Source organism: Dermochelys coriacea, chromosome 3, assembly GCF_009764565.3.
Source record: "Dermochelys coriacea isolate rDerCor1 chromosome 3, rDerCor1.pri.v4, whole genome shotgun sequence".
Classification (NCBI taxonomy): Eukaryota; Metazoa; Chordata; order Testudines; family Dermochelyidae; genus Dermochelys; species Dermochelys coriacea.
The window spans coordinates 2,173,298-2,187,047 of NC_050070.1; the positions used below are offsets into that span (position 1 = coordinate 2,173,298).

The 13,750-nt window shown below is 44.1% G+C and overlaps 1 protein-coding gene across 29 annotated transcripts in view; it reads right to left on the reverse strand.

Moving 5' to 3' along the window:
• The window catches only part of DTNB (dystrobrevin beta), a 412,789-nt gene that overhangs the window by 161,563 nt on the left and 237,476 nt on the right, over positions 1 to 13,750 (reverse strand). For 26 of the 29 annotated variants that reach the window (XR_006279636.1, XR_006279635.1, XR_006279632.1 and 23 more), the window contains one exon: positions 9,499 to 9,576. The exons of the other annotated variants lie outside the window; for them this stretch is intronic. Coding sequence is in view for 12 of the 26 variants with exons in the window: in XM_043509975.1 (XP_043365910.1) it covers positions 9,499 to 9,576 (78 nt within the window). In the remaining 14 variants the exon portion in view is untranslated. The remainder of the gene's footprint in view (positions 1 to 9,498; positions 9,577 to 13,750) is intronic. 29 annotated transcript variants of the gene reach the window in all.

Consider the following 13,750-nt stretch of genomic DNA (forward strand, 5'->3'; position numbering starts at 1 on the left):
AAGCAGAGATAATGTTTCATAGAATAATAGGACGGGAAGGAACCTCAAGAGGTCATCTAGTCCAGTCCCCTGCACTCATGGCAGGATTAAGTATTATCTAGACCATCCCTGACAGTTGATTACCTCACCTGCTGTTAAAGATCTCCAAGGATGGAGATTCCACAACTTCCCTACACAATTTATTCCAGTGTTAACCACTCTGACAGTTAGGAAGTTTTTCCTAATGTCCAACCTAAATCTACCTTGTTGCAATTTAAGCCCATTGCTTCTTGTCCTATCCTCAGAGGTTAAGAACAACAATTTTTCTCCCTCCCCGTTGTTAACAACCTTTTATGTACTTTAAAACTGTTATGTCCCCTCCCAGTCTTCTCTTCTCCAGACAAAACAAACCCATTTTTTTCAATCTTTCCTCATAGATCATGTTTTCTAGACCTTTAATAATGTTTGTTGTTGTTCTCTGTACCCTCTCCAATTTCTCCACATCTTTCCCAAAATGTGGCGCCCAGAACTGTATACAATACTCCATTTGCGGCCTAATCAGCTGAGCGGAAGAATTACTTCTTGTGTCTTGCTTACAATGCTAATATTCGTGTCTTGCTAATACATTCCAGAATGTTTGCTTTTTTTGCAACAGTGTTACACTATTTGACTCATATTTTGCTTGTGATCCGCTATGACTCCCAGATCCCTTTCCGTAGTATTCCTTCCTAAGCAGTCATTTCGCATTTTGTATGTGTGCAACTGATTGTTCCTTCCTAAGTGGAGTACTTTGCATTTGTCCTTATTGAATTTGACCCTATTTACTTGAGATCATTTCTCCAGTTTGTCCACATCATTTTGAATTTTAATCCTATCCTCCAAAGCACTTGCAACCCTCCCAGCTTGGTATTGTCCGCAAACTTTAAAAGTGAACTCTCTATACCATTTTCTAAATCAATGATAAAGATACTGAAAAGAATTGGATCCAGAACTGATCCCTGCGGGACTGCACTCAATATGCCCTTCCAACTTGACTGTGAACCACTGATAACTACTCTCTGGGAATGGTTTTCCAATCAATTATGCACCCACCTTATATTAGCTCCATCTAAGTTGTATTTCCCTAGTTTGTTTATGAGAAGGTCATAAGAGACAGTATCAAAAACCTTACTAAAGTCAAGCTATACCACATCTACTGCTTCCCCCCATCCACAAGGTTTGTTATTCCGTCAAAGAAAGCTATTAGGTTTGTTTGACACAATTTTTTCTTGACAAATCCATGCTGACTATTACTTATCACCTAATTATCTTCTAGGTGTTTGCAAATTCGTTGCTTAATTATTTGCTCCATTATTTTTCTGGGTACTGAAGTTAAGTTGACTGATCTACAATTCCCCAGGTTGTCCGTATTTTCTTTTTATAGATGAGCACTATATTTGATCTTTTCCAGTCCTCTGGAATTTCTCCCGTCTTCCATGACTTTTTGAAGATAAGTTGAAGTATTTTCCCACTGGGAACAGATTCTACCACCATAGATGTCAACAGCTCATACTGGACTGTCTACCTGAGTTTGTCTGTAAAGCATAGACTCAGGGACAAGTCTACTCTCGCAAAACCTTTGCTCAGCAAAAACCATCCTTACTGAAGTCAAATAACGTATTATATAGTGTTTGTGAAAACTACAAGAGTCAATTATTTAGATAAATAAATATTGAAGAAATTTCAATGTAGCTAGATCAGAGGTACAACAGCAACCAACTTATTTTCTCCTGGAAAATAGAAGAGAACTACTCGGGCGGGTTGTATTGTTTTGTCTGAATGACTGCTGCTGGAAATTAGGTTACAACAGTAACCCAAAGGATTTTCTTAGGCTCTTTCATATACCTCATCAATAAAATATATGAAGACCCTTTTAAGTTTAGTTTCTCATTCCCTGCAGGGAATATTAATTGATATATAGCTTTGGACAAGTAGGAGACTGTGATTCACTGGAGACTCTCATGTACTTCCAAAATACTTCAACAAGAACAAAAGAAACAAATACATGATCAACTGATTTTCTGAGTGTGTCTGCATATGCACATGCATATGTTAATTTACAAATATAAAGCTAGTGTACGGAAACCCAAACTTAGCTAAAATTTGAATGATCTTTAGACTCAGGGTTTGTCTTTACAGGGGGCTTGCTCTGAAAACGCCTCCATACACATGATCATTACTTAGGCCTGGTCTACACTGTGCGGGAGGGATCCATCTAAGTTACACAACTTCAGCTATGTGAATAATGTAGATGAAGTCGATGTACTTAGATCTCTTTACTGCGGTGTGTTCATGCGGTTACTTGACTGCTGACGCTCCCCCGTCAACTCCGACTACGCTTCTCGCTCCGGTGAAGTACCGGAGTCGACTGGAGAGCGCTCGGAGGTCGACTTATCGCATCTTCCCTAGATGCAATAAATCGACCCCCACTGGACTGATCACTCTGGAGGTAAGTGTAGATATCCCCTTAGAGTGCACTAACTCTGCATTTATAACGGGCTCTGCAGTTCTCTTTCAAAGTGTACTAAACCTGATGCAAATTGAGTTAGTGTTGTCTGTTTGTGTGCACGAAGTGCTGCCATGCTCTATTTTTGCAGTCCTTCAACTACTATCTCACAAACAGGGACATCACTCGAAGAAGAAGAAGGGAAGTTACTCACCTTGTGCAGTAACTGAGGTTCTTCGAGATGTGTGTCCCTGTGGGTGCTCCACTACCCAGCCTCCTCCTCTCTACTTCAGAGTTCTCACAAGATCCTCTGTGATAGAGAAGGAATGGTGGGGGCATTGGTTGCATAGCGCTAGTTAACCACCACTGATAGTGTGAGATGGGGCCAGTGCACGTGGGGCCCAACTGGACACTGCTGTTGAAATTCTCCAACTAGAAGAGCAGGGGTGCACAATCTCCTCAAGTGGAACATTCACAGGGACATCACTTGAAGAAGAACCGTCTGCTTACCTTTGAGACCGCAAGTTGACCAGATGACCCTTCTCCTGTTTAAAGCCTGGCAAAGTGCCATTTACACCTAGATTCCAACAGGTCAGCATTATGGTAATATACTCCAGCAGCCTTTAGAACATGCCTTAAGCAGCCACTTGGAGGCATGCTGAAACCCTCTATCTCATTGCCATCTGGGAGAAAGGGGCAATTACAACGGGTCATACTGAAAGGTGAACTGTCAGAGTGGATAGAGGTTATTAGTGGAGTTCCTCAGGGATTGGTTTTGGGACAATCTGATTGAACATTTTCATTACTGACCTTGGCACAAAAAGTAAGCATGAGCTAATAACATTTACAGATGACACAAAGTTGGGAGGTATTGCCAATATGGAGGAGGACTGGAATATCATACAAGAAGATCTGGATGATCTTGTAAACTGGAGTAATAGAAATGGGATGTAATTTAATAGTGCAAAGTGCAAAATTAAGCATTTAGGGACTAATGACAAGAATTTTTGCTATAAGCTGGGGCCTTAGCAGTTGGAAGCAACAGAGGAGGAGAAAGACCTGGGTGCATTGGTTGATCACAGGATGACTAGGAGCCATCAACGTGATGTGGCCATGAAAAAGACTACTGCAGTCCTAGGATGCATAAGGTGAGGTATTTCCAGTAGAGACTGGGAAGTATTAGCATCGTTATACAAGGCACTTGTGAGACCTCATCTGGAATACTGTGCGAAATTCTGATCTCCCATGTTTAAGAAAGATGAATTCAAACTGGAACAGGTGCAGAGAAGGGCTATTAGGATGATCCGAGGAATGGAAAACCTACCTTATGAGAAGAGACTCAAAGAGTTTGGCTTGTTTATCCTAACCAAACGAAGGCTGAGGGGAGATATTATTGCTCTCTATAAATACATTGAACGGATAAATGCCTGGGAGGGAGAGGAGTTATTTAAGTTGTTGGCAGATGTGAACTATGAGTCTTTCCCAATCTTCAGCCCCCACATCTCTCCCTCAGCCCACACCTTTCCCCTTCATTGGTTAACCATCTGCTGCTCACATTTTTGAAATGGCAGCTGGACCTGCTGGGCAATCAGCTTCTGTCTCATGCTGAAGTCCTGATCATAGACTGTTTACAAGCCTATGCCATGGAAGGCACATACCCATCTACCCATTTTCCTTTTCCTACCACTCATCTGTCCTTCCCAGTGAACACCCACCCTCCTGCCCCAAACAGCAGCAAGAAGCAGGGCACAGCCACAACCTCATGAGAAAATAAAAGCCTCTACCCCAACCTGCCTCCCACAGCATATTCAAATAATGAAAATATTCAGTTGTGTGAAATTCAACAGTTTATTGAGACAGTGGTTACAAGAAAAAAAAATTGGTTAGTATTCTCCATTTCCATGAGGTAGATATGGGTATTGCATGCTGTGAAGATACGAAGACTACAGCTTCCTGCTGAGGTATATATGCCTTATAATAGGCATTTGTATAGGAAAATATGGTTTACCCTAGGTATAGCATAGCGTACAACTCTTAATGGCTTCTGATCAGTTTACACAGAAAAAGACCAAGTTAAGGCTTTGAACAATCACTGCAGAACCACATCTATTTTTCTCTGCAATTTCAGCAGGTCTGCAGGGGACATAAAGCAGAATCTTTAGTCTGAGAAATTGCTTGATTTTGATCCGAATATTATGTGGGATAGCTGTGCAGTCATTTGCTCTCCGAAACAGCTTACAATTCCCACGAAGAACTTCTGGCAGAGAGGGAGGGAGGGACCATCTTGGTGACTAACTTCACACCTTGTCTCTCTGGTCTGTCCTTTGCCTTTCGAATTAAGGCCATTCTCTGCCTCCTGGTCACCCACCTCAGTGTAACGTTATCAACACGGGGAGGGATAGCTCAGTAGTTTGAGCATTGGCCTGCTAAACCCAGGGTTGTGAGTTCAGTCCTTGAGGGGGCCATTTAGGGATCTGGGGCAAAAATTGGAGATTGGTCCTGCTATGAGCAGGGGGTTGGACTAGATGACCTACTGAGGTCCCTTCCAACCCTGATATTCTTTGATTCTATGATTACAATCCATCTTGCCCCCAGATACCCTCCGGTAACCCTTCCGAGACCATATAACCATCTCCAAGGCACAATTTAAACTGCAAAGCCAAACCGGGACCATAATCCCCAAAACCTCACAGCCTTCAAGGCACATCTACAAACCCCAAAATCCCAAGCTAGACTCCCTGCACACACTCCTTACCACCTCTGAAGTTCTCCCAAACCTGGGAAGAATCTCAGGGAGCGAAAACATGAAATACATGTTAAAAATGCTATCACTGCCTCTCTGGAATATGAAGAATAACCCCTTGTTTTTTCTTCCTACTCCTGCAGCCACAGTGCCTGTAGTGGCCAGACCCTCAAAGACAGGGCCTTTATCAAGGTCTGAGCAGCTGCTAAACTGAGGGAGAAGAACTGGAAAATCAGGGAAGAAATGTTTGTAGACCTCACTGCGGACTTCCCCCAAAACTTGAAAACAATAGCAAGCTGGAGGTTGGATCTGAGAGATACCAGAGAAAGTGTTGCAGTGGCCAGAGACAGTGTAGCCATGACAAAAGTCACCGTAGAGAAAGACAGGGAGATGCAGTAGCAACTCCTGGAGGTAACAGACTCAGAATGCTCCGTTGCAGCACCCTCAACCCAGTGCCCTCAACCAGGACCCAGTCATGTTCTGAAACCCCTGAACAATAAAGAATACTGAGAACATCAGCATATGTTCCCCCAATGAAATCTTACAGTTGTGATCCCAGATACCATTCCTCTCCCCAACTGAAGCTCATGGCAAAAAAACAATTGCCCCAAGAGCCCAGCTCTTTCATGCCATGTAACACATCTGATTCTTTGAGCCTCAACATCAGAAGGCAGAAGAACAAGAAGAGACAGAGGCAAGACGTATATTCACCTGTGAATTGGAGTCTGCCTTCCACTGCACTGTGTCACTTTAAAGTGGTGTTTCATTGGTGTTTTAATTAAAGATTTATTTTTGGTTGTTACATAAATTGTTTTTAATAATAAAAATCATTAAAATTCATTCAAAAAGACTTGGCAATGCATGTGTGACAAAGTAGGAATTTTCTGTAACGTTTTTATGATTCCTCTGTGAGCCTTAGTTTCCCTCTGTACTTTGCATTGCATTGCTAAGTGGGTGCTAAATGGGTGCAAAAGGTTAAAAAGCTGTTCTTGGGCAAGAGCGGGAAACATAAGGTATTGTCTTACATTACTGATTGGGATCGAATGAAAGGGTCATTAAGCACTGAGTGAAACTGACCCATATCGATGGAGGGTCCGCAAAGCCAATGGGAGATGTAAGGACTGAACAACTGACATTTATACATGGGAAACTCCAGCAGGCAGGACACATGAACTCAGCATGAAAGGTGTCATGTGGCTGGCATAAGAGTTGGCTTTTGGGAGAGAGACAGCAGTTCTCACTTGGGATTGCCAAAGAGAGAGGGAGAGAGAGCCAAAAATGGAGTCCAGCATAGCTGTGAGGAGAGCTTGCTTGGCCAGAATGAACTACATCTTAACATTTATTTCCCTGCGACTTCCAGAGCTGTGTTCCAATTGACTGATAAATCCTGCTCTGTTTTGAAAAGGCTGCCTGGTAACACTGAATGTCCTTGTGGAGATACATTGGTCCCTGGATGGCCTGGGCAGAGCTCACCATGCAAAGCAGGAGCACTGGAGCCCAGGAGCTCAGTCTCAGAGTTATTGAGGCTGGGTCCTAACCTAAAGGAAGAGTTGGGCCCCTTGGGGGTCTGGCATACTGAAGTGGTTCCTCCAAGGGGCTGTTTAAAAGCTGGGGCATGCTGTGGATCTGTGGCAGCATGATACAGAGAAAAAACCTAAATTTTGCATGTCATAGATTTTTCTAAAAGTATAAAAGCACAGACATGATAAAATAAGGAGTGCCATATGTTCCACTTCCACCACCCATAAAAGACTCCAACGCTCACAATCCACTCTCCCCACTACTCCCTGGGATAATAGCTGGATGTACAGCTGAACCTTTTCAGGCTTGAGACTCAAAGTAAGAGCAATATACATCCCTGACAGTATTGCCATGGCTGTTTCCATTTTCAACTGGCTGCTTAAACCGCTGAGCAAGTCCCCACCACTCAGCCTCCCATCCACTGTTAAGGCTTTCTCCTTTACTCTCACAGCTATTTTGCAAAACACATGTTGCTATAATCCTTCATAGATACACTTCATAGAATATTAGGGTTGGAAGGGACCTCAGGAGGTCATCTAGTCCAACCCCCTGCTCAAAGCAGGACCAATCCCCAATTTTTGCCCCAGATCCCTAAATGGCCCCCTCAAGGCTTGAACTCACAACCCTGGGCCTAGGCAAATTAGCCCATAAAGAGAGCCATCTTCTTTTCAGATTGCTGAATACACACTCCTCTGTTATTGTGCAACTACCGAGGCACTAGTTAAACAGTTCCTTCCTTCTGTCCAAGTGGTCTGTGAATTGCTTCATTAGCCAGGGAAGCAGAGAATAAACTGGGTCTCCCAGGATAACCAGAGCATTCTCCACACCATTAATGTTCATAGTGATCTGGGGGGGAAAGTACTTTATTCTTTAAAGTAAACAGAGCAGCATTCTGAAAGATACTAGCATTGTGGACCTTTCCAGACTACCCTGCATTTATGTTTGTGAACATGTCACAGTGGTCAACCAGGCCTCGGAGCAACCATGTAGAAATACTCCTTTCTGTTCATAAATTCTGAGCCCTGGTGTGAGGGCCAAATGATAGGGACACAGGTCCCATCAGTTACCCCAACCCGGTTTGGGAACCCCATGCATGCAATGCCAAAAAATCTCCTGAGCATCACCAAGCTTTAAAACCCAGTACAACGATACCTTATGCGTGACATCACACACCTGCCTCACAATGGACCCACCAGCTGATCTCCCTATGCCAAATTGGCTGGCTATAGACTGGTAGCATTTGAGGGTGGTTGGCTTCTAGATGGCAATGGTGATACGTGTCTCAATGGGTATGGGGCAGTGCATGCTGGGATGCTGCTGCTGTGGCTCCAGGGCTAGTTCAGCACTGATCTTGAAAAGCTTGTCTTCACCATTGTGATGGGGTTCACTCACCACTGTGGCACCTCCTGCTGGCTGTCCTGGGGATTAGCTCTGTTCACCAGTGTGCCCTCTTCTGGTGATGTCCAGCTGCCGTCACTTCTGCTTCAGGACCCACATCACTCCAAGAACTGCAGCATCCTCTGCAGGACACAGCCCTTTGGCTGTGCCGTACTCTGTGCTTCCCCCCTTCCAGTATCGCAGTCCGCTGTCCAGCCACTTCCCTCAGTAGCTACTTCAGCCAATTGGCCACTTCCTCAGTGGTAAGGCGCGGGATGGGAGGGGAGAAACCCAGGCCCACCTACTACTCCGGCCCAGGGACTCTGTAGATGGCTGCCACTTGCTGCGTCCCCTCCAAATCCTCAGTAGATTGCCCCGAGACATTTCCCCGAGGCCTCAGCACCCTCTTTGTCCTTGCTTCAGGGCCTCAGCCTGCAGATCCCTGCAGCCCACTAGGAGCTGCCTTTAGCTCCCCCAGTCTCTGTCTGTAGCACTGCTCTGTCCAGGATGCTTGCTGTCTTCAGCCGGCAAGGCAGCCAGTCCTCCTCCCTCAAGGTCCAGGGAGTGACTGAAGTGGCTCTGCTCTGAAGTCCTTCTTTTGTGGGCCAACCTGGCCCTTCTCTAATTGGCTGCCTTTTGTGCAGCCTCCCTAGGGCTCTAATAACCCTTTATAGGCCAGTGTGGGGCAGATGCCCCATCATCACCAAAATTCTGTCACCAAATTCTGCTGATCATTCCAGGTCTGCAGAAAGATCTTCTCTCATCAACCGATGCTGATTTCCCAAGCCCAGAAACAGTGCTGTGACCTGCTCCAAGAAGAGTTTGCAAAGTCGTAGGTGCTTGGTGTCATCCTCGTCTCCCTTGCTCTCCTCTCTGCTGCTGCTGGAGGAGCCGCTGCTATGGCCGCATCATCTGCTCAGTAGTGCACAGCTGTCCTGTCTGCACACTATTAGCACAGCTTACACATTGTGCACTAACCACTGTGTGCCACACAATATGAACTAGCCACCCCATGCAGATCAGGCCTCAGGAATCTCAAAAGAAACTACACAACTGGTTTCTACATTGTGTGAAGAACTGGCATTAACAAAGGCAACAAAACAGCAAGACCGGTCTTTCTGAATGGCTTTGGAGGAAATACCCTCTATAAAACTTTAGCACAAGCTAGTTCAGTCACATTTCTGTAGTAAAATTACTCAATACAAGAAAATAGCTCTTTAAAGAGATCAAAAAGCAGCAGCGGCAATCAAGCCTTGTTTTATGAACCTCAGACACGCTCGGCGCAGCTGCAGTAACATTTGAAAAAAGTCAGAATACTAACAGTGACGCATAATTCATTCTATTTATACCTTTTGTAAAGATGTAAACAGTAAATTTAGTGAGGTATAGATACCTTTTCGTCGGAGTGGGTGCTCCAGAGGACATATGGGTAACCAGGGTGTCATTCATGTTTGTCAGAGGTCGAGGAGGACTAAAATAGAAATAACATATTCCATGTTGATTAAAAAACAGCAGTAAATACAGATAAAGGTGAAAACAAAACTTATTCTATGTAACAACGTTAGGTCAAAGGTACCAACTAATTCAAATACCTAAGTAACAGCAGTAGCTACATAGGTAGGGGTGTTGTGTTCAGATTGCCTTAAAGAGTTCATGTGTCAGGTTAAAATGAGGGTAAAAAATGGTTATTTAAATGCACAGTAATTGTTGTTCTTCAATATGTTGTGCACATATACATTCCACAGCAGGTGTCTGTGCACCCAAAGCACTTGAGTCAGATTTCTGCCTGCAGTACAACTAGGAAGCACATGTGCTCCTGCTCTTCTCATGCTCTCAGGCAAGGGCATAAAAGAGGTGTGGTCACCACTTCCCTCATTGTTCCTTCTCACTGACATATATAATGTTCAATGTAGCAGGAAAGTTGGGAGGGTTGTAGAATGTTTGTATGTGCAATGTAAAATGTATGTTGAAGAACCAGTTACTGTATGGGTAAGTAACATTTTTTTTTAAACTCTCAGTGATTGTGCACATACATTCCACAGCAGGTGACTCATCAGCAGTTCCCTTGTAGGTGGAGGGACTTTGAATCATCTGAACAGAGACTGTTACACCAACTTGCCAAAGCTGCATCATTACGAGAGGCCTGACTGATGGTATAGTAAGCAGAACAAGTATGTACAAGTGACCATGTCACTTTCTTACAGATATCAGTTACTGGAGCATTGCTCCACGAACATGAAATATTTCTTCAGCTTTAGAAGAATGGAGCTTTGGGGGGGAAAAACACTGGAAAATGAATAGTTTGCTTCAGACAATGGTTATGCTTTAGGCATAAATTTAGGGTGTGGTCTAAGGGAAACCTTGCCTTTAAAGAAAACCACAAAAGGAGGACCATCCAGAAGGACCTGAAGTTCTGAAACCATCTTAGTAGAAGCAATCACCACCAGAAAAGCCATCTTCATAGACAATAACAATAGTGCGGTTATAGCCGTAAGCTCAAAGAGAGGTCCTATGAGTTTGGAGAGGGCTAGATTGAGATCCCATACAGGTACAGGATCAGAAACAGGAGGGTAAATGTTGACTAGACCTTTCAAGAATTGGAAACAAGAGGGTGAGAGAAAATGGAAAACCCATCACTGGTGAATGTAGCACAGAAATGGAAACCAGGTGAACTCTCAAAAGACCTGATGATTTCAGGGGAAACAAGTAGTCCAGCACATCTGCAACTGCCATAAGATGGGGTGATATATGTTGAGATTGCACCCAGATCAAAAATCTCTTCCAGTTTGTGGAGTAGGTTGCTCTTAGTCTAGTGGATTATTTTCTGCTATTCACCAATATGTCTGAACCCCTCAGGAGCACAATTTCTCATGGGAATTCAACCAGAAATGATCTATGCTGTAAGGTGGAGACACTGGAGGTTGGGATGTAGAATCTTGCCTTGGTTCTTAGACAGAAGATAGTCGACCAGTGGTAAAGTTATCGGCGACCAGACAGAAAGCTGATGTAGGTCCATGAACCAATATTTTCTTGGCCACATTGGTGCAACAAGAATTAATATTGGTTTGTCTCTTTTCATCTTCTTGAGTACCTTCAGAATCAGAGGAACTCAACCAGACATAGGAGATGAATGGACCATGGAAGAAGAAAGGCATCTGTGATGGAACCCAGACCGTGGCCTGCCCTGGAGCAAAATATTATGCACTTGTTATTCAGGTTGGTTGCAAACAAGCCTATTGCTTGGTACCCCCCAGTGGTGGACGATCTGAAGCAAAATATCCTTCCTGACTGACCTCTCATGAAAAGCCTTCAGGGAAACATTGAGACAAATGCACAAATTCCACTTGAGGCTATTTTGCACCTCCCTGCTTGTTCAGATAGAACAAGACAGTGGTGTTGTATGTAAGAACTTGTACCACCTGTTTCCCGACCCTGGACAAACATTTTGCAGACCCGAAGAATAGCTTTGAGCTCTAACACATTTATGTGGAGGTGAAACTTCCTGAGGTGACCAAAGAGGTTATGTCTGTAGTTGACTGAGATGGGCTCCCCAAACTTTGGTAGACAACTTTCCAGAATCATAGCTGGTTCTGGGGACAAAAATGGCACTTCTTTGTGCACACTGTTTGGGGTTCTAGCACCAGCTGAGAGACTGAAGCACTCATGCAGGTACACAAAGCTGCATGTCCAAGAGGTGCCTGAAAGGATAATATACCAAATGGAGCCATGCCTGTAGACAGCGAAGGTGAAGTCTGGCCTCCAGAGTTATGTACGTGCATGAGGCCACAGGGCCTGGAGCTGAAGGCAGGCATGCACTGATGTCATTGAGTTGGACCTGAGACTTTCTGAGAGATTGAAACCTTCCCTGAAAGGAGAGCCATAGTGGTCATGCTGTTGAGGTCTGCTCCTATGAGTTGTGTTGGTTGTAACTCTGATTTGTCTGAATTTAGTTTCAGGTCCAGATGGGAGAATAGCTGTTTGATTACTAGGATAGTGTTTTGGACCTGGTCACTTGATGTTCCACGAACTAGCGGATCATTTGGGTAAGGAAAATTTGATTGCTCAAATGGCAGAGGAGGGATGCTACTGCTGCTATGTATTAGGCGAAGACCCTTGGGGCAGATGACAGTCTGAAGAGAAGCACTGTGTACTAGTAATAGTTGGAACCTGCTATGAATCGAAGGTACTTCCTATGGCAAGGAAGTATCACCACATGGAAGTATGCATCTTGTAAACTGAGGGTACCATACAAATTTCCCATCTCCAGGGAAGGGATAATAGAAGCAAGCAGACCATCTTGCACTTGCTTTCTTAGATTTAGAATGGGGCAAGGCCACCAGATTTCTTGGGAGCAGGAAGTAATGGGAATAGAAGCCATTTCTTCTGTGTTAGTAAGGACCTTCTTTCCTCCCTTCCAATTCTAGAGATCATAGTTCTTGAAGTAACAGTCTTGTGAGAAGTGTCCCTGAAAGGGACAGGGAAGGTGGGTTGGGAAAAGGGAGGAAGTTCATGGGATAACATATCCCTCCTTTAATGTGCTGAGCACCCAGTTGTCTGATGTGATGCATTCCCAAGCACAGTGAAAGAGGAACAGGTATCATCCAAAGGGAGGAGGTATAGTTTGTGTGCTGACCTTGACCAAAAAGTCAAAAAGATTGCTTGGAAGTTGCAGCTGTCTGGTGAGAAGGGACTCCTGCTGACGAAGATGGTTGGAGACATCAAGGAGGTCTTGGCTTTCTCTTAGAAGCATACTGTGAGTGACCTCTGTGGAAAAGAGGGTCTGGACTAAGATTATGGACTAAACTGTTTCCTCTTGTTAACCAAAGTATAAACTCCTATTGAATGAAGTATTGCACAAGAGTCCTTCAATGTGCGCACAGTGTCATCTGTTTTAGCAGAACACAGTTTAGAACCCTCAAAAGGTAAGACTTCTATGGTGTTCTGCAGCTCCCTTGGAATGCCAGAAGCCTGTAGTGAAGAATAATGCTGTCTTGAGGTATGCACGAGCTGTAAGATATCCCTCTGAAACCAAAACTAAAAACTGTTCTTTATATTCCTCTGGCAATCTGTCAGCAAATTTAGAAATGGCAGAGAAATTAATAAAGTTATATTTTGACAAAAGAACCTAATAATTAGCAACTCTCATTTGAAGGGTGGCAGTGGAATAAACCGTTTGGACGTATAAATCAGTCTCTTACATTTCTTATCTTTGGGAGTGGCCGTAAGATGGGATTCATGGGACCTCTCATTAAACCACCAAAGAATCAGGAGCTAGATGGGTAAAGAAACAGTCAAAATCTTATTGAGGGACTTGGTATCATCTGTCCACTTGCTTGGCTGGAGTCTGCCAGAGAGTTTTCACTGGCTCCAGTAAGGCTTCACTAACCAGGAAGCACAACACTTCCTGGGGCAGGAGTCTGTAATATTTAGGAAAGTATCTGGATTCTCTTGCACAATTCCACCTGCACCCCTAAAGAACTGGTCACCACCGCATGAGGCCCTGAAAAAACTTTGAAGTCTTCTGGGAGGCGGAGGAAAGAAAAGGACTCTAGAGAGACGGCCTCATCTGGTGACGATGAAGAACTGTGAGGGGTGGGGAGATCTAAGGGTTCCTCCATTAATTCTCCCTCCATGGGATCCTAACA